This window comes from Nestor notabilis, unplaced genomic scaffold (assembly GCF_000696875.1).
Source record: "Nestor notabilis isolate BGI_N333 unplaced genomic scaffold, ASM69687v1 scaffold11767, whole genome shotgun sequence".
Taxonomy (NCBI): Eukaryota; Metazoa; Chordata; class Aves; order Psittaciformes; family Psittacidae; genus Nestor; species Nestor notabilis.
The window spans coordinates 63,220-84,167 of record NW_009935207.1 but is presented as its reverse complement, the minus strand read 5'-3'; the positions used below and the strand labels follow the sequence as shown (position 1 = coordinate 84,167).

The following is a 20,948-nucleotide window of genomic DNA, read 5'->3' as shown; positions in this document are numbered from 1 at the left end:
TATCTTTTGTTGTCTGGGGATTATTATTTTGAACAAGCACTGCTTCTGTTGGCTCCTTTACAGTTTTCTCTTGACTTTTGCAAGGTAGTTTCCCTTCTTTTCTGAGTTGTCCCCTCCTTCTGTAACCCCGGTAAGTGCTCTGAATAACTACTGCTGCCTTCTCTTGGTCTTCAGAACTTTGTTTTTCTGCCTTAACTTGCTTCCATGAGCCTCTTAGTGACTCTTTTCTTACAATTCCTTTATATCCTGTAGGCATCACGGCTTCATGTTTCAGGTGGTTTCTTTCCACATCCCTGTCAGTCCTGGGCTGGACCACAGCAGATTCTTGATTTTGCCCATCTGCACTGAGTTTGTCTCGATTATCTTGCTCTTGCTGGGGGCTAGGTTCAGCTGCTATTTTGACAGATTTGTTGGACAACTCTTCCAAACAGGCCTGCTCTTCACCTTCACCAACATTTTCTACTGCAGGGTTCTGCTTCACAGAAGCTCCCTCTCCTTCAGTAAATGTTTTCTGTTGGTCCTGTGCATTCACTGTGACACTGGACCCAGAGCACTCACTGTCAGTAATAACACCAGCTTCATCTTGAGTTTCCTCATTTGTTACTTCTTCCAGTATATCATTTTGAGCTGGCTGCAGTTGTGCTTCAAGGAATTCCACTGCAGATAATTCTTCCTCTGCTATATTTTTCTGCTGTTCATTTATTTTTTTACAGACCCTATAGTCTCTGTAATAGCTCTGAACAATGACAGCTGCTTCTTCTTCTGTTTTAGGAAGGGTTCTCTTCACTCCAGCTAGACTTTCCTCATTATCTTGAAGTTTTTCATCTTTTTCACTAATGGATGCTGCATTTTCAGTTTGTTTCTTTCTAAGTGATTCCCTGAATGGAATAGAGTTTAGGGCAAAAATTTATCGCTGAAGGAGATGAAAGAGAGTGACAACTTTACAACTACTTTTGGTGGTGCTTTTGTATGGCAATTTGATACAGTGAAGCATGGGAAAGATTTAGTGCATATAGCTGGAATTAAAGATAGCAAACTAATTGCTGTCTTTCTGATTATTATTATTTCTTAAGTGAAAAGAGACATCCCTCTTAAACTCTTCATGGAAAATTGCTAGAGGGACAATAAACTCTTCATGGAAAATTGCTAGAGGGACAATCTAGGCTACATGAGGGTGGATAAAACAGTAAAGAATGAATTTAAAAGTTAACAAGAACATAAAGCAGAAACTTTTAAGCACCTCAAATATATATAAATACACACAATCCTAAATGTGTTCATGAAAGAAAACTGCTTCAAGTTACGCTCACACTAGAAATGCTAAAAAGAACAATCCTGGGCACAGGTCCAGGTCAAATTTAAAAGACCTATTCCCTAAACTGTCTTTGTTATGATCAATATCACTTCAGTGCTAGGTGAAATGCCATCCTATTCCTTCCCTCTGAAAGACTCTGGGCTCCTTCACAACTGTTTTTCACCTCCCTGGACTAGTCTCCACCTACTTAAATGCTACCACTGAAAAAAACGGAGATGAGCAAATGCTGCTACCTCCATTTCGGAGATTGGTCCTACAACCACACTGCAGAGATATGTGGAATGTGATTCATCTCACCTGACTTCTAGCTGTTTGATCTGAACAAGTTTGCTGTCATCACCTATACTTATCTCAGTGACTTAAGATGACAAGAACAGTTCCTTGCACATACCTATTTCTCACTCCTGTCCAAGTATTTTTTATGATGAGCTACTTCCAAAAAGATACTAATCTAGAGATTACATTAACATTATAGGTAAACACAAAATTGTTGATCTTTCCTCCAAATATGCTTTTATTCCCTGGGCTTAAAAATATGAGAAAATTGGCTACTGACATTAAAAGCCTCCACATAAATATACATTACTTTTGCATCCATACCTAGAATAATCCTAATTTGCTTTACTTTTATCTTATATAGCTGCTTTTCAGCAGTGCAGTTACTGAAAGGAACATTTGAGTAACATAAAACATAGAAAATAAATCTACCTCTTCCTTTCGAAGATCTTCCTCTCATTATATCCCCTGTAGTGAGACTGAATTGTTATTGCTGCTTTGCTTCTTGCCTCAGTTAGTTCTTTTCTCTTCTTCCTGAGTAAGTATCCTCTGGCAACTGATACAAATTATAATACAGAGCAACCTTAGGCAACAAGCAATGGGTGTCCCAGACATTTCAGAGTCAAATGGTAACAGCATTAAGCAAAAAACAATACGGAAATACAGACTGGGGTGGTTATTATGATTATGTTTTATCTGAAATTATTCTGTCCCACAAAACTTTTTCAGATTTCAGAAAGCCATACCTGTTTTACATGAGGATACAAACAAGCTCTTTCTTTGTGCTTTATTGGACTAAATTAAATACAGGAAGATGCAGAATGGAGCAGAAGCATAGTACTAGAGAAGTGCCTCTAGAACACAGCATTTTCAGCTTCATGTACCTGCTTTGTCTGATTCAGGCAATTGATCTGACTCAGTCTTTCGCTTCCCTGGGAATCACCTGATTATCAGACTATAGAGATTACCAGGCTCTCTTCTGGCACAGGCTTGGAATTAGCTGAACATTCAATAGATCAGAGAAAACTTGAAAATTTTGTAGCTCAGCAGTCACAGAAGTCTTAGCTCATGCGTCTTTTGCAAGGATTAATTCAAAATGAAAACGCTCAACATAAAAGATGTACTAAGCTCCATAGTAACCAGGTGCACCACGGCAAGGGTACTCTCTACTTTTGCTTTGTGGGAGGCACAAGTTCAAGTTTCTGGTCTGAACCAGGATGAGTAAGGACTCAAACACAGCCTCCCCTGAGACATGAAGCTGCTGACTGCTTGATGCAGTTGCCAGCACATAGGTATCTAGTGCCAGCTGAAATGCTCCAGGATAGCCAAGGCATCTTCTACATGGAGCTGTCAGAAAGAAAAAGACAGACAGGACTTTCTGGAGAGAGATAGTTCGGTATACCACATGAAATAAAGCTGGAGGCCAGATGAGACAACCTAGGGCATCTCAAATGATACTAAATACCAATGTGGGGGCAAATGAGCTGAGTATTTGGTGATTTTGAATAAAATTAATCAAACTCTAGCCTCTTCTGATTTTAGGAGGAGTTTATACACCTAGGTCACTTTCAGACATCTACACTGAAATGTTTTAATGAAAAACTGAATTGCACTCAGAACGTTGCTTCAAAAATTCCCGAACTTGCAAAAAATTTCCTTATGGAAACTGGCACAGTCTCCATAGTAATGTGATTTGGACAAGTCTGCAATTCCAGAGATTCAGCACAAATCTGCTAATCCCTGGCGAATTAAAAGGAGCATTGTGTTTTCTCAAAATATTTCTGTTGAACATTAATTCCAAGACTATGGGCATAGAGGATTCGTGTGATTTAAATACCCTGAGCAGATGGTAGATATGGGAGCTCTTCAACTCTGCTGAAAGTGTTTTGCATCACAGGAAAAGCCAAGCTCACTTAAGAATGGGAAGGGAGCATAGACAGTCTATTCTAACACATTCATTTAACTTGGTACTAGGTTTTATTTGCTTTAGCATTCCCTACTCATAATTTAGGACAACTCGGGCTCCATTACGTGTAGTGGTCCAGTATAATCAGCACTGTATAAAAGGGACATAAATTACATCTTGATAATTGAATACTGGGTAAAGAAACTCAAATACTTACTGGAAGTCACACAACTGGTTTTTATACTGCAGTCTGACAGGGCCTTAGAAAAAGGCTAATTGTAAATCACTTGGAATACTAGATTCTTGGACTTCTGAGCCAATCATTATTCCATTTTCATACAAAAGCAACTCAACAGGAGTTATTTTGAAATAAATTAAGCTACATTGTCAGTTAACATACCAATATAATTTATGTTTGGTCTTTTCAGACTTATTCTGTTTCACCTTTGAACTTCCCTGAGAACTTTGTTATGAGACAATACCCGTCAAAGCTTTGTTGTCAGACTGGAAGAGGAGTTTTGTATTGCTTTAGAAATAAATGTGGTGGGGGAAACACCCAAAAACCAAAAAACCTTTTTGTTCTGGCTTCTCATGCACTGCAAAAAGTTGAAATGAAACTGCACAGAGGACAGAGGAGGTGGACAAGAAGCACTGGAGTGATCAACAAACAGAGCAAAGTGGTAAATTCACACTTTTGCATTTGTTAAATATCCTACTATAATTAACAACTTCTAGATGTGTAATTATTTTGGGCACATCACTGGATTTTATTCTGGTTTTAGATTGTTTTCTACACTGATGAAGTTCTACCAACTGCAGTGAAGTGCTCTTCAGCAAATGCTAACATAGGCTCCGTGCAATTAACAGATGCATCTGGCAATGATTAAAACCACCACTGGTGTTAGTGTATACTCATGAAGGCATATCTGAGGTAGTTTAGCTCTAGATAGCCTGGGTACTGGCAGTACTAGCTTATATTTGGGATTGCCACCTTTGTAATTCCTGAAGTACTGCACAGAGTTGTGCCAGCTGTTTTCAGACCAGTGCCTCTCTAGATGTAATGCTGCTGATTTCAGAGCATCTCTGCAGGGATGGGGGAGACAGAAACACAGAGAGGAAAAAGGGATGTCACATAGCATACATCTGATTATTTTATTAAGGTTATTATTGCTGCAGAAGAGGAAGAACATTCTGCTAGGTTGCATTGAGCGATGGCAGAAAAGAATCAAGAGACATGAGTGAAATTACAGGTTGTAGTCTTCTCAAACATAACTATTACTGGTATATAACAAAACGTATTCATGATAGAATAGCATGCATACACAGGCTATATGCAGACAGTGTCGTATGGAGCTTCAACAATACCAGATGTAACATTTAAAGATATCAGACTAGGAGTGAAAAGACTTGCTCTATGGCATTTAACCAGCCCACTTCACAGCTGTGGAAAGTGCCTTTAAGCCACTTTGAGATACAGGTAACAGAATATATTGATTGGTTTCAATCACTGTATATAAATATATAATGGATAAATTATACCTCAGAATGTGTAAATGAGCACAGACAATCAGTGTGGCTAGGTAATAGCAAAGAATCTGGGTCAACATATTTTGTATGAACAGCACATTAAAAGCCAAGAAAGCAAACAATCCTTACTTGCTTGAAGCCTAGTAATATACTCTTCCACTTTCTTACTACGTTTTGCATTTTTGTATTCTTTACGAGCAACAAAACCCCTGTAAGCTGAAAAGAAATGTCAAAAATTAAATAACCCGTTAGGTACACAAAAAGCTACAAGAATAAAAAATTCTGCAACAGACCTCCATTAAAATATTCATACATATTTTTCAGGCTTTATATTTCAAAAATAAATGGCAAACAAGAACAAGCAGTAAATCTACATAAAAACTACGTTTACTCACCAAAAAAGTTATTATGAATGAAATGAATACAGAACACAAGAGAATCAGAATGTAAAATAAAATGATGTTTGAAATGTATTAAAAATTTCAGTTGATGTCTCCATTAACAGTGTAATTGCTCTTATTATCTAGGACAGTTAATATATTTTATTTTCATTATTATAGTATATAACCTTGTCAGAGCATGTCAGAATACTATTAATAACAGTATCATCTGTGCAATCATGTCCTTCCATTGTTAGAATTGCCTTTTAAGTGTAACATTGATAAATGTAACTTCAGCAAAGAAATTGTCACAACCTGGTTAAAAGAAATCTTTCTTCATGAGAACAGATATCACCAAGTATAAGATATTTTGTCAAATGTAGCAGCAGGAAAACGGCAAATCCACATCCAGCATGCACAACCATCTATCAACCATACACATGCACTAGCTTTAAGCAAAATGTTAAATGTTTTAAAGTTATTACCTGATTGTATTTTAATAGCACTTTTTTCCCTTTGCTCCTTTATCTTTTTGTATCTCCTTGAACCCAGCCACCCTCTGACATAAGCTTGAATCAAAATAATCATGTCGACCGTCTCCTTCCGCATTAAATTTAGCTGCTCCACGTGATAGTATTTGAGGAATACCTTAAAGAGTAGGCAGACAAGCAAAAGTTTTAGTTACCCTCCCAGGCCCTGTATTCACTCAATCTGTTAAACATCAACAAGAGTTACAAGTTGGTTTCAAATCATGAACAGACTCTTCAGCTGTGTGTGGTACCTAAAGGATCATTCCTGTTAAAGATAGCATTTTAATTATTTGGGGTATTAGTTTACCTTACTCTCACTTTCAATGCCTTTTGTCAGCCCCTGGTTATTCATGTTTTCATGGGAAGGTGTTTTAAAGTACCATTGCAAACTTCAGTCTGCAATTATGAATCTGTTTTCAAAACTATAATGTTAGCAGTTTTGCTAACGGTACAAATCTGATGTATGCTACATAAACATGATCCAAATCTGAACCTTCAAATCTGAACTTCTCTGCTTTCCAATTTTGAATCTAAGGAATTGTTTATTTACTAAATTGCTTTTATCAAGCCTGAAGCTCATACAACCCCTGAAAATCCAGTCCAGCACAATGGATACAAACACATCCCTGCTATATATTATGATTAAATAAAATATGTAGAAAGGGCTTGTGCAATTAAGACAATAATTACGCTTATTTTGAAGAATTCACCTGATCTTTGGTCACTTGTTGGCACAGGTAAAGGTTAAACCTACTCAAAGTAAACGCAAGCTATGTATCTCACATTTCAAGATATGCTTCCTTTGGCTGCATGTTGTCCATTAGCCTCACTAAGATTGCAGAAGGAAATAAAGGCTGGGGAGGAGGTAACTTCATGGCTTCTGTCCCACCTATTCAGGAAGATGTGTCAGAAGGAGAAAAGTTGTTTCTTCTACACTGAGGTGATTTCAAATAGTTTAGGATCCATGTGTCTATTCATATACTTCCTGGGCACTTCTGTTACATTAGCAAATAAAAAGACTTGGTATAATACTTGTCTGATGCTTCTGTTCTCTGCCAGACCTCCTGAGATCTGCACACTGGGAAGACTAGTGACTTGGAACCAAAAGCAAGTATGGAAACAGACGTGTTTCTCTTACAAGGAAGTCTTATCCCAGTTCACATACATGGGATCATCCTGCTATCTCTTCCCCCAGTGCTCAGGAGAGTTTGCCACAGAGGCCTCAGGCTGGAAAGCCAAAATCTTTTCCTCTCCCTTTGTGGGTCTCATTGCTCCAGGGAAGAAGTATGATTTCTTTTCCTTAAGAAAGCTTTAACTAAGCACATTGGGATCCTTATTACTGTATTTTTTAAAAGAAAATGTAATCAATGTCGTTATCACATACTGCTTTGCACTGTGGCCTCACTAAAGCTCATCAGAATTTTAACACTTTACAGGTCAGGGTTTTAGCCAAATATGGGGGAACAGCATCCAGCAAAGGTAATTTTTTTTTTTCAAACCAGTAGAGACCAAGAGCAACTCCAACCAAATCGGTAAGAAACCAAACTGCTTAATAAGTTAAGAATGACATACAGCAATAATGCAGATACAGTATATTAGAAAATTACTTTAGTTTTTCCAAGAACCCAGTTGTCAAGGCGGGCTTTTTCCAAGATGGCAGCACAGGTTTCTGGGCTGACTGGAGGATCATCATTTGTTTTGTAACAGATGAGGTAATACCTAAAGACAAATATACGATTCTTTATTCCATTAATAGTGAGCAATAGTTGCAAATACATTTAAACCATTTATTTAAATAATAAAACAGTTGCATGAAAGAATACTGAAAAAAAAGAAAACAGCACATGAAAGAAATTGCTGTGTTTTATATGCAGTACTGAGAAACTCAGTCAAAACTGGCTGAATGACATATTGCACATCCTGGAGAGTTGATTAATTCTGTATCAACACCAGAAGGCTTTTAAAAAGTGTTCACCCCAAGTAGAGCACACCACTTCTATGCTGCTCTGGCTCCCAGCATTCTGTGAAAGTGATTTCAGTGGCAAAATAAAAATATTTTTAAAGCTTTTTTTTCTAAATTATCTTATTCATATCTACAAATGTAATGAAAATTTCGTATGTTATCTCATGTGCTAGACCATCTACCTCTGAGATAGTTAACATGAGATGAGATGCATCCCAGCTTTTCTTACCTCTTTGGATTTAGTTTTGCAGATCCTTTTGGAACATATATGTGCCATTATGCCACTTCATATATAAACATCTAACATGGCAAACTCATAACTCAGAATTAATTTTGACTAGGAAAAGAGGTTCAAGAATAAAAATTACCCATGGTTTATCAACTCAGCTGCTGGGTACGAAAGTTCTTCTGTGTTCCAGGACTTTCCCAAATGCTCCATAACAAAATGAATGGTACCTATCTTGGCTTTTTTAATTCAGGAAAATTACATAAATTATGTGTGCTTCCTGACAGTACATTATGCTTTTTTTCTTGTTATTCAGCCTTTATACACAAAGCTTGTGTTGCACCAGCTTTACACAATGGTAAAAATTTTCTCATGGAATAATAAAAAAAGAGACAATGTTGATTCCTGCATTATTACCAATTCTTACAGCTCTCTTTTTTTTTTCCATTACACAATGAATTGGCTTATTTTTATTCAAACAAAATAATTTTGCCATTATCCCACGTCTACCTGTAACTCTCAACTGTTAAGGAAAAATGAAAAAAGGACAAGGAGATAGATACTTAATAAAAACTCCTTTTTATCTGGGGGCCATATCCTCAGTGCTGTTGATCTGCACAGCCTCACTGCAACCAGGGGCATGCTCTCTGGAGAGCTACCCTGTTATGTTCACAGCCTTCCTCTCTTTTACCTGAACAGTAAATTTTTTTAATAAAAAGGAGTGACTAAAAGCCACAGCACATCTTGGTGCAGTGATAACTGCCTTTTCCCATGCAGCACTCTTCCAAAACAGTAACAATCCCAGGTTTATTCTTTCCAGAAACAGTGCTATAAAATATCACTTTGACCTTCCTCTCTTTCCTTGTGCACCTGCAGCACTCTGATGCTAGCTCTTTATTTCCAGTGCACTACTACTTCTAACTGCTTCTGTCTGAGCGGGTGCTGCTTGCTTTTTCCCAGTTTTGATGTCTGTTCCACAAATTTCAGTTCTGATTGAGGCAAATACTCAGGGTCTTTATTTGTGAGAGAAAAGTATAGATTAAATGGTCAGGATTAATTTTTTGGGGTGGTAGAAAAAGAGATAGTTGAAGTATTTATAAAATCATAGTGAGTTCATTACTTTTCTTCTTAACAAGTGACTAATACTTAGATATTGTATTTTAAACAAAAGTATGTACTTAATGAACTTCTTAGCTCTAGATGAGCAATACCAAATTATCATCCACCCTGCACAGTGCTGAATGTCAGGGGCTAGAGAAACTGTGGTGCCCCGTGGATGCTAATGCTCTGAATTCTCAGCTTTAATTTGAAGCATTAAATTTCTAAACCTCAAGTTTCTGAGGAAAACTTGCAGATTACAAATAAGACAATTATTACTCAAATGTGCAGGGAGACTGAAACAGTCATTCTGAGATCCATCATCTTCCCCTACCAGTCCAAAACAGGTCACTAACCTTGGGCCTGAACTATTCTTTGTCGTTCAGTCTGTAATCTTCTTTATCACAGAAAATAGCTTTGTATTTTATCTTTAAAGACCATGCCAAAGATACTGCTGATGCTTAGCAAACACTGGGCAGCAATGATAAGAAAGAAAAAGGCTTCTTACGTTACCGTTTTATGAAGTTAGCGAACAGTATACGGTGTGAGTAACCCTGTCTTCGAATTCTTGCTGTCTCCAGAATTCCTGTGTAACGCAGCTGAACCAACACTTTTTCTTTATCAAACTTGTTTGCCTGCCGGTCGTTGTTTGGCTTGATGCACCTGACAAAATGAGGCTGCCCGACAACCATTTTGGATAACAAATCCATCAGAGAATACTGCAAGAAAGTAACAAGATACCTGCCACCAGTTACAAAACTTTTATATAGGTCAATGTGTAGCTGAAACTTTATTTCAAATGATTAGAATCATGATCAAACCCATTTAAAATTCAGTAAGCTGGTACTTTAAGGGTAGATGAAGTAAACGACCCAACAACGATTCTGGCTTTGATAAGATCTCTAAGTTACTAGCATATATGACTTGAGAGAAACACTGATTCCAAAAGGATGTGCGAAATTCCACCAAGAACATTCTAACAGACTGCCATAATATCTAACATATGATAAAAACTCTCCTTACAGTGATTTGTTTCTTTTGGAGCCTTGTTAGGTAGTTACAGCCCATTTCTTTTTCCTATTGCCACCTATTTGAAGATCCTTATTCACCCAGAGAGAAATTTACAGTCTATGAATGGGAAGTGGAAGAGCAGTAAGACAATAGATACTGACATCCCTTTGTTAGACTGGAAGAAACTAAGGCCACCCCAGAAGAGGGGCCGCTTAAACTGCTCTGATCTAGCACTTCCTGGTCATTGTACCATAGATGCCCTCCCAAGAGGAAACTTTTGAGGAGGGCAAAACTAAACGTACACTTTTTCTATCCCACCAGGGTACCAGGCAGGCAGAGAGGATGTAGTTTGTAGCTCCCCATGCCAACTGAGGTGAATCTGGCTGTAAACAACCTTGACTGGTGTTTTGTAAAATTGCTTCATGGGAGGATCTTATTAAGACACAAATGAAGAGGCTCATTCCTCAAGATTCAACCTGACTCAACAGAAAGAGGCTGCCAGGAGGTAATGCAGTTCAGCAGTAGGCTGGATATATGAAACTAGTCTATGATGTCAATAGCCATATGTTTCCTATTAAAACGTGCAATTCCATTCCGGACAGATGCCACACCATGCAGCAAAGTGCTTAATTAGCTCCATCACTAGTGTGCCAATTGAACACAAACAAGTGGGACACACTAATGGATTTTTTTTTTCCTGCTCAGTAGGAGTTGGTAGATGCTTTTCTCAATCACCCACAGATTTCTGTGTATGAGTAAACCAGTTGGGCTGAAGCAGAATCTTCATTTAAAAGCATTAGGTAGCATGATGTGAAAAGGGATTTCCAATACAGAAAACAGTAACAGAAAAGTGTAAATATAATTAACTCATTTGCAGCCTCTGATGCTAGATGTGCTGGTAATATACTGAATCACAGACATTACGTTTGAGTGAGATTCAATAAATTTTTCCATCTAGAACTTTAAAATACCATGCAGCTTTGGGCCACCGTAATACTACCTAGGCTGAAATTATCCTTTGCAGTCCACAAAGCTGTGTAACTGTACCTACTAATCAGAGATCTTGCTCCTTACTGTTCTCTGTCATAGATGTAAATGAACTCTTACAGGTCATGAACATCACCTCAGCCATCTTTATGTTTTTGCTGGGAGAGATAACTAAACAAGAGTTGGAAATTCAGAGCTGAGCCCAAGTGTACCACTGGAGGAAAGTGCTCTTCACAACTACTATCTATTTCAGGACCAGCAGCATATCCAGTGCTTGGGAAAGTCAAGAGCATTGCTGAAGGAACCTCAAGGATGGACTCAGGACAGCTTCTGAGCAGTCACCATGAAGATCTTTCTTTGGAGCTCCTGATTCAAATTAACTTTCCTCTCTTGCTTCTTAAAGAAATGCTATACCACTAATGTCCAACCTCCCTTTATCTCCCTTGGTGGAAAAACAAGCAAGTGGGAGATTAATATCAATCATCATACATCATCATGACAGAAATGTGGCTGTGTAATCAAGTACAATTGAAGATGAAACATCACAATCTCTAGATATTTGCACTGCACAGACCACTGTGCCATATATGCACTTCACAAACTCTAAATGGATCACTGTTGACACTAAGTCAACAGGTGCATTTCAAAAGGTGAACGAATAAACATTCATCCTACTCTAGAAAAACTTACTAGAAGATCTAGTATCTTACTCTGAAATAAGAAGCAACTGTCTGTGTTTTCATGCTGGTTGTCTCTCTTGGATGATGCCCAGTATCTCCTGCTTCGTTCTATAAAGATGAAGAAAAAAATGACACTTTTTATCTCTGTTGAGTCTGTAGGGCCCTTTCCAATGCCACAACGAAGCACCCCTCACAGAACACAATTAATACTAAAAAAAAAGTATTCTAAACAGAAAAAGTTACAGCATAACTAGCACAAATCAGTTACACCAGTACATTACATTACTTTGCTATATAATACACGAATGGTCACACACAGAGGACACAATTTGATAACACAGCATCTAAATAACTGCCACAAATAACCTGACAGTGTTTGAGGTCCCATCTGTTATTTCATCATCCCTGTTATTTTGGTAGTTCTCTAAGGAACTTGACTATACTCCACACCAATGTTTCACTTTTTCATTCTGCTACAATACAGCTGGGAAATAATTTATTTTTTTTCCCCTTGAGGTTATCACAAAACTATAGCCAAAAAGAAGGGAAATGTTAGTTTTTTACCTCACGGAAGGAATATGAATTGCACAACACAAAGATATCCAGCTAAACAGAAAAGAAAATAGAGGAGGGAGAAAAATCAAGGAAGGGGTTACTTGCTTACTTTTAGTACCAATAACAGTATTGCCTTTCTAGTTTAAACTAGTGTTTAATGCAGAATCATAAAACCCATTTTCTTACCTTTGTATGACTCATTGATTTCTGGGGGGTCCACATTTGGTAACTGATTGTAGTTTTGCTTTTCGTGTGTGCCAGGTTACCTATGGGAAAATGAAAGTAAGCAACCTACCAAAATGCTTACATGTCAGCTAAACAAAAATCTATGCTGAACCACTTTATTCATGCCCCCAGTGTAACCATACGCTTATAAAGGTCGTTGACTTTTCTGGAGTATGTCCTCATTTCCCCTTTCACCCTTAGGGTGGAAAAAGCTTTGAAGAAGTTGCATAAAGATGGAACATGGGCTGAATTTTCCTGCTTCAGCACTTATGTCACCTACTAGAGTAAAAAAATAAATAAACAAACTGCTGCAGAAGGTAAGAAAGATACACCTTAGGGCATCCATGTGGTTTTACCCTAACAATGTTACTGTACTATTCTAGTTCTAAGGTTGCATGTACATTAGTTAAAAGCAAAAATAAGCAGTAGCACCCTTCTCTGGCCCTGAGGGCAAGTGACATGTCACAACTCAAGTTTATACAACTAAAGTCTATACTTTATAATCCTCTAACCTCCTGGTAAAAATAAGGTTCTGTATTTCCACAGAGCTTGTCGGAAATCATTACTAGTCTGTGTCTTCTCTTGAAGTGTGCCAAAACTGTCCCAGGAAGGAATGCTATCAAATAGTCAGAATGGGCAATCCTGTGTGATTGTTTCCCTTGCCCTGTTTGGTTTATTAGCATGGACCTAGTCTTATGACTCTAACCTTGGAATTCTTAATCAAGTAATACCTTTATTATGATGACGTAGAGGACTAGGTGCATTGGAGTGGTTTACACAGACACTGGTCTAAAGGAATAATGAAAATTCTGCTGAGCTTTCCATCATGTCACTCTGTGTTGATAAACCCCAACAAGTGCTGCACGCTGCCACTGCTCCTGCTAATAACATAACACCGCTGAAAGCTTACTGTCCTCTGTAATCTGTCTGAGCTCAGCTACTATCACTAAGAGCTGGATAACAGTTGGATAAACAGCTGCAAATATACACCATGCGGGGCTAATGCGTCATATATTATATAACGATATCGAGTGCTAAACTTCCCTTGGGCTTAGGTGAATATCTCAGGGTGGGAAAAAAAGAGAGGATTATTCACACCTAACTTTAGCTATCGGAAAGTGAGGTGTCTACAGGATCTCTGTTGTATTCAGTGGAGAGAGGCACCTCCAGAGATTTATCCCATCCTAAGAAAAATCCCTGAGGCAGGCGAGATGGGTTGGATTCTGGATGAACCTCTAAATTTCCACTGATTGTAGATGAAAAAGTTAGATCAGAAATCTAACTTTTAGTTGGTTATACATGGATGGTTTGGGTCAGTTTTGAAAGGCAGTGTTTCATGATACTTAAGAAGAAGACTAAAACAACCTACCAAGTTATCTTACAAAACATAACATAAGACTTGGGATCAGTTCTTGGGACCATTTAAGCCCTGACTTTGGCTCTACAGAAAGTAGTATCCTAGCAGATATCAGTAAGTCAAAAAGTTCAGGCAAGGACACTGAGTTTAGTGTTTTCCCAGGAACACTAACTTTAAGTAGACTTTCAAGACCAAATTTTCATTCCACCAGCAAAGCTCCCTTTGTGAAGAATATGAGCATTCCCAAACCCTCAGATTCTGAAAGCTACAATAACATTTTAGAGAAATTTCCATTAGGCTTTTCCAATTCAGCTTTTCTGTTCTGCTGCAAGTACATCTCCCATGTAGTTGTACAAGAAAGTAATGTTGTAAAGTACTTATTGTATGGCATCAGTGCCATCACAAAGGGAGTAATACGAAACAACAGCAAACTGGTTGTAAGGAGACTTATCCATCATCCTAAAATGGCAGGTAGGACACTGTGCAAGGACTTGATTCAACTTAGGTGCAACTTAGGAGTAATTTCTGCAGAGCCAGTCATATTCCTCCACCTCAGTTTATGAACCCCTTGAGGAATTGCTCACCACTAGGACCACATTGGATAAGCTATTGTAAAAGCCTAAACCACTGGGGACATAGAGGATTGTCTCCTCACTCTGCAGCAGATATTAGGAACCACAACCTTGGTTCTCTACTACTTAGAGAAAAATCGCTCTGAGACAAACCAGGCAATTTATATATGCCCTGCCCAAAAATGGCCAGTGACTTACCTGATCCTTTCTGATCAGTCCTCAACTCAAGGGATGCACTCGATTCCCTGTCTTGCTTCCCTACCCTGAAGAGAGGACCCTGAAAGAAGCCTCTACCACTTCCTTGGCATTTGACCAGACCAATCCCTCCCCTGCAGCTTGAGGTGGCTGGGGCTCCATTCTGTATAGATTCTAGGGTTGGAAAGTTAAGCCACAAAGTGTATAATGTCATCAACAAGTGGTCATATGAAACCTAGTGGTGATCATCATGAAGGTTAGAGAAGAACAAGAAGATTACCCCAATAGCAATACCTGTTTTTGTAAGAGGATGGGTTACCAGCTGTCGCGTCAGGTTGTTTTCAGATGATCGCAGTAGCAGCACAATATCAGCTGGCAGAGTATCTCTATTTTTGGCTAGGAATCCACTTGCATTATATAGAACCTGTTTAAAAAGTGCATTTATGCATCTTCCGGGCTTTTGAAAAGTAATTGTAAATTTAAGCACTCAGCATGCTTAATGGAATGTGGCTTTCAATACTATTTGAATTTTTAATATTCTTTTAATATTTTCATATTCTCTGAATGAATCAAGACACACAAACAGTTTTTCGGCCATCAGGCTCACTCTTGCTCACAAAAAACCTCACAAAACAGCAAGGTTTGTAAAGGAAGAGGAAATAAATGGTTCTCCAGTTCCACAGTAAACAGGACTAGGAGTAATGAACTTACATCACAGAAACGGAGATACAAGGTAGACAGCAGGAGAAACTTCCTAATGAAAAACACTGTTGTACACTAGAAAGGTCTGATGGGGCACAGGTGGAATCTTCCTGTATGAGGACTGGTACAGGAAGAGCTGGCTCTCTGCTCCTCGGCAGTAAGTATGCTATGCTGGTGATGAGTAATTCAGCTGGAGATGAAGTTCAGAGGAGCTACTGCAGGCCTTTTGTAGCTGGCTGTCCTACAGAAGGAGCAAGTTATCTTTCATCAGCTGATGGGCAGTATGTTGCCTCTTTCTAGGCCAGCTGCTCCAGCACTGTTTCCTATGAGACAGCAAAGCTCACCCTTTGAAAGAGCTCAAGAAGAGGGGGGAGCTCTTGCTTTCACAAGGCAAGGTTCAGGTGACCAGTGGTATCTTGCTGCAGAGCAACAACAACTCCTCCTGAGTCTGAAAAGCATGTGCAGCAAGTCAGCTTGTACAGGAGGGCAAGATGCTCCTCATGAAATTAAGCAGAAAGCAGGGTCTGAGCTATCTATCTGGCTGATTGCAAAGTACAAAACTAAGTAAGGCTGATGGGGTAGTAGAAAGAATGAAGCTGGATCCTGATTCGAAGCAGTGGGAAAAAGTGTGCACAGGACTTTGAGGAACTAAGGAGCAGAGCACTGAGTTGCATAATGGTTGTGTTTTGGTTCTTCTATAATATAGTCATTTAACTGGTGACATTTAAGAAAATTACGCCCCTGCTATTACTTCTTTTTATGAGGGAAAATAACTTTTCAATTTACTTTTAATATGTAAGACACTGCCAACATTTCCATGTCAGGTCTGAATAGATGAAGGTTGAGAACCAACCCAGATGACAACTTCTATTTCCTATCAGCCCTACCATTTCACAATCCCCATCTAACATAATTAGTTCTCTTACCTTTCCTGCATAATGATAAATCCCAAAGGTTAGATCTACTCTTTTGGGTCTCCAAAAATATTTTGACTTCAAATTGTCTTCAAATTTTTCTGAAAGAAAACACATATCTTACAGGAGTTACTGCACAAAAATTTTCTTCTAAAGCTGTATCTCTCTAAGGATATATCCTGACTTCTCAGACAACGAGGAGGCACAAAACAGTCTCTGATGTTTTTAAGCACAAAGGTACCATAATGGTCTTGTAACAAAAGGCACTGGGTAGAGAACATGGGAGCTCTTGGATCAGTTAGTTACTTTGTACCATGGGAGCTCTTGGATCAGTTACTTACTTTGTACCAGTTGAAACAATGTAGTAATTCTTCCTAAGGATTCCTTGGGGAATTGTAAGGAAACATTTACGAATCGATTGATCTGTAATGTAGACTAAAATGTATGAGGATAGAAAGATAACAAGCCCATATAACTGCTTTAGTACGGGCATCGTTACTAGACGTTATTAGGTTCTGTGACTGGGAGTTGGTTAAAACTCTCATCTGACACTATGCACATTCAAAAATGAGTAAACCAAGGATTTATGTGCACAGGAACCCCACTAAAACAACTACATCGACTTCTCAGCAGCACTGAAACATTCAGGATCTGAATTACAACATATTTAGGTGTTTTAATTTTAATTTCTGCATAAAAACAGTGATCTTGGCATATGACCCTAGAGTTTTAGCTCAGTTTGATCTTTATCTTTCAGTCCCTACAGCTAAGAATTCTTAAGGGCAGGAGAATTCAAAACCTTGATCAGCAGCCTTCATTTGTACTCTGGATGTTTCTCTGTCTGCTTCAAAGACACATCCATGCATGCATGCATGCCTCCCTCAAACATACTATGAAACTGGAATGTGGGCTTGCTAAAAACATAACTAGCATAAAGCCTAAACTAGACACATCAAACAGAAATCTAGCAGGGAGACATCCTGCAAAACTAGGAAATAAATCACGAACTTACCTACAAGTGTCTGATCTGTTGCTTGTGGGAATCGACTTTCCTCATCCAGCAGGGACAATAAACCCATTGGTTTCTGCAGGAACATATCCAGGAGGGGCCTGTTGTCCTCATATTCTATAACTCTTGCATCAACACCTTCATACAGGTATTCATTCTGTAACAGCCAACAGAAGGCATGCTTTGTCTACGTTACAGAACTGCTTCAGAAAATAATTCACAATCTGTCAATTGTAGCAAATTAAAACCACATTGAAAAAGTATTCCCTGGAGCTAAAGACATCAAGGTTTTGCAGGAACAAATGTCATCTGGGATGTAGCACGCTGTCAGGCTATAGATTTTAATTTGCCTCTGGATATGTATGTGCTTCCTATGGCCTATTTGGTAAAGCAAGATACTTTCCAGGAATATGCAAGAATTAAAGAAACAGAATTGAAGAAGATGAAGTATAGTGTTTGCACTATTTAATTCCCTCAGCTGCAATGTAAAAAATATTTCTTAATCATTTAGAGCTACATTTACATTCCCAATTCATTGCTCAGATCTATATGATGTACAATGGCCAAGATTCACAAAAGTGATTGCAGATTACAGGGGCCTCACTTGTTTAATCCCCCTTTTCAAACACCTGGAAAAGGTCTTATGTGGAGAAGAATGGTGTGTATACTTTCTAATAATTAAAGAACAATGTACATACTTTCTAAAAATGAAATCAATAGTCTCAGGTTGGCCACTACAACATTTTCACTCCTTTTAAGGAACCAGGGAAAGGTATTCAGCAAGATTAAAAAACAATAGAAAAGCTGGTGGTTTTTTTTTTTTTTGTGAATTTTTTGTTTGTTTGTGGGTTTTTTTCCCTCCTGAAGACTGCAAGTATCTTTGAATTCCTGCTAGACTGAGAAAAGCTTGGTAACAAATGCTGTGTCCAGTGTGTTGCATGGTTTTATCTTTAAAACAACTTAAATTATAGCTAAAGAATACAAGAATGACTTTATTTAATCCTTCAGCAAGGCCAAGGACAGCCATAGATTTACCAAGAGAAGGATGCCCTACGGACTGCCACCCCTCCATTATTTTTGTCTGCATTACATAGTGCAATAGCAGTTATCCACTGCACAATGCTCCCATAGATACCAGGGCTGCCTTCAGTCCTGTGCAGGCTATACCATGAAACACATAATTCAGCCTTTTGATCTACTTTAAAATCCCTCTTCCAAAGGGTAGGACTTTATGAAAGTATTATATTAATGTATGGTGCAAACATCACAGTTGTACTATCCTGAATTCATTGTGAGAAGTGTCATAAAAATGAATGATGTCTAATGTTAATGAGTTCAAAGACCTCTAACCCTGAAAGACCTCTCCATATGTGTCTTTCACTCATGTTTGAATGAGTGAAGGTGTTTCAAAAAGGAGTTTACTGCCTTATACAACAGAAAAGCACACATTAATAGACTTCATATCTCTTAATCTCTAAGCCAGAGAGAAACAGCAAAATTAATAAAATCATAACACTGTCCTCAAAATACAGGCCTAATAAATAAATCTGCTGATCCATTTGAAAGAAAACATATAGAAAGAATATATACCTAAACGTTTCCAGTATCCAGATTAATCTAATTTCCAAGAACACCTACCTAATGATAGGTTATGGCTCAGTTTATATGCCTGTACAAGGGCATAAGCAGTAAGAATCTCTGTTACAGCCCCATGAGGGCTCCTTGTCTCAGACTCATAACATTCATTTCATTCATGTCTCCCCTGGAGCAGTGGACAGGTGGAGTTTTGCTTTTTATTTTAAACAATAACCCAAATAGCAGAACAAGACCGGAGAGTAATAAATGTATCACTGATATAGGCAAGAAGTTAATTATGTACCTGTAGGACCTAGTGGCAGGAAGGGAATGAGCCTGTTTTATCTCCCAAACATAACGCCAGAGTAGGGGCAGCTTACCTGAGGGCTATGGCTGTACTGACACACAGATGTTATGTTCATGAAACCAGCTGTTCCTGCTTAGGATTATTAAGAGTACACTTACGAAGTGGGAAAAGGGAAGATATTGCTCAGGATCAATCTATCAGGGAAAAGTGTTTCTGTGACACTCAGATATCCTCAAAAACCCTCTTACAGACAACCTATTTAACGATTAACTTTTTCCAACTTCAAATGCTTGTGAGAGAGGCTGGTTTAGAGAGCTGATAAAAGAGTTCTCCTCTCTGAAACTGAAAGGAGGTAAGTAATAGCTGTACTGCTACACCATAGCAGCAACATCTGCTCCCCTCCCTGCCCAGACAGTGCTGTCCAGTGGGGCCTGACCTCCAAGCCTTCAGTGTATGTTGCCATTTGGTCTTTTGTGTCTGCACCTTGACAACTGAATGAGTGCCAGTGCTGACGATAATGGTACTGCTGCCATCTGCCCAGTAGGATATGGAAAGAATTTAGTACGTCATTTCCCACGGGCTCCTGGAGGATGGCTGACAATCAAGACTTCCAGACAACAGTGCGGTAGATGGCTTGGAAATACGATACCATATTACACTGTCTTATGCAATGCTGGTCTTCAACCATATTATTAGGATACAAGCAGCCTTAACGATGCACATCATAAACCTGTAATGAAATAGATCTTATTTGAATTAATAAGCTGAATCAGCCACAGGATTCCATAATCCCCCATAATGTTTTATGACAAGAAAGCTCCTTAAAATAGCAGCTGCTCATTGAAATTCTAAAGCATAATCCACTATAAAGTATTCTTATGGACAGGATGTCAAAAGGAATGACTGAGTTATACTAATACTTGGGCGCCTATCTCATCTCAGGATTGCATGGTATCTTTTCTGTGATCAAAACTAGGTAATAGCTTGTGCAACTTGGTTTCACTTAATAACAAAAGAATTACTAAATGCATTAGGAAATGGTCTTCATGTTTAATAAAAATAAAGTAATGGCATTTTGTTGAGAACATGGTATGATGACACTTTGGTTTAAATGGGAACACCAGAGATTTACTCAGAAGCAACATTTTCCAACTTAAAGTAAAAGATTAAACTGTCATATGAAGGTAAAATAAATATTACATATATTTAATGCAAAAAGTAGCATCGTTCCAACTGACAGTAAACTTGCCACTTTCCAAAATGATTCAGGTATTTGACATTATACCTTTTATTTTCTATCAGAAGAATCACTAATGAGAAAGAAATGGGAAATTTGTCTTGCTTGACAATGTTACCTGCAGATCATGGAGCTGTCAGAATTAACTTACGTCAGTACCTTACATGTGAGGAAAACGCTTTGAAGGATAGAACTGAAGGTGAAAAAGTTGTGCTTTGCTTAATATTAACCTAAAAAAAAGCTCATGCCAGCATTTATTCCACTTAACTACAGACACATAAAAGAAGTGACTAAGTTGGGAGCCCACATTTCTTCCCCAGTCAGAGACAGATACAGATCTATTTGTCCCCATTGACTATCAGGGATCTAAACTATCCTTATTTTAAACAATACTCCCCACT

General features: G+C 38.3%; 1 protein-coding gene across 1 annotated transcript in view; it reads right to left on the bottom strand.

Annotated features, from left to right (window-relative positions):
- Positions 1-20,948, bottom strand: part of MYO3A (myosin IIIA) — a gene marked incomplete at its 5' end in the record, with an annotated part of 83,145 nt that overhangs the window by 14,098 nt on the left and 48,099 nt on the right. Inside the window, 10 exon segments of the mRNA XM_010017732.1 lie at positions 39-878; positions 2,024-2,147; positions 5,890-6,052; positions 7,542-7,653; positions 9,735-9,940; positions 11,930-12,007; positions 12,641-12,720; positions 15,098-15,227; positions 16,432-16,520; positions 17,432-17,585. Of these exon segments, the coding sequence (XP_010016034.1) occupies positions 39-878; positions 2,024-2,147; positions 5,890-6,052; positions 7,542-7,653; positions 9,735-9,940; positions 11,930-12,007; positions 12,641-12,720; positions 15,098-15,227; positions 16,432-16,520; positions 17,432-17,585 (1,976 nt within the window).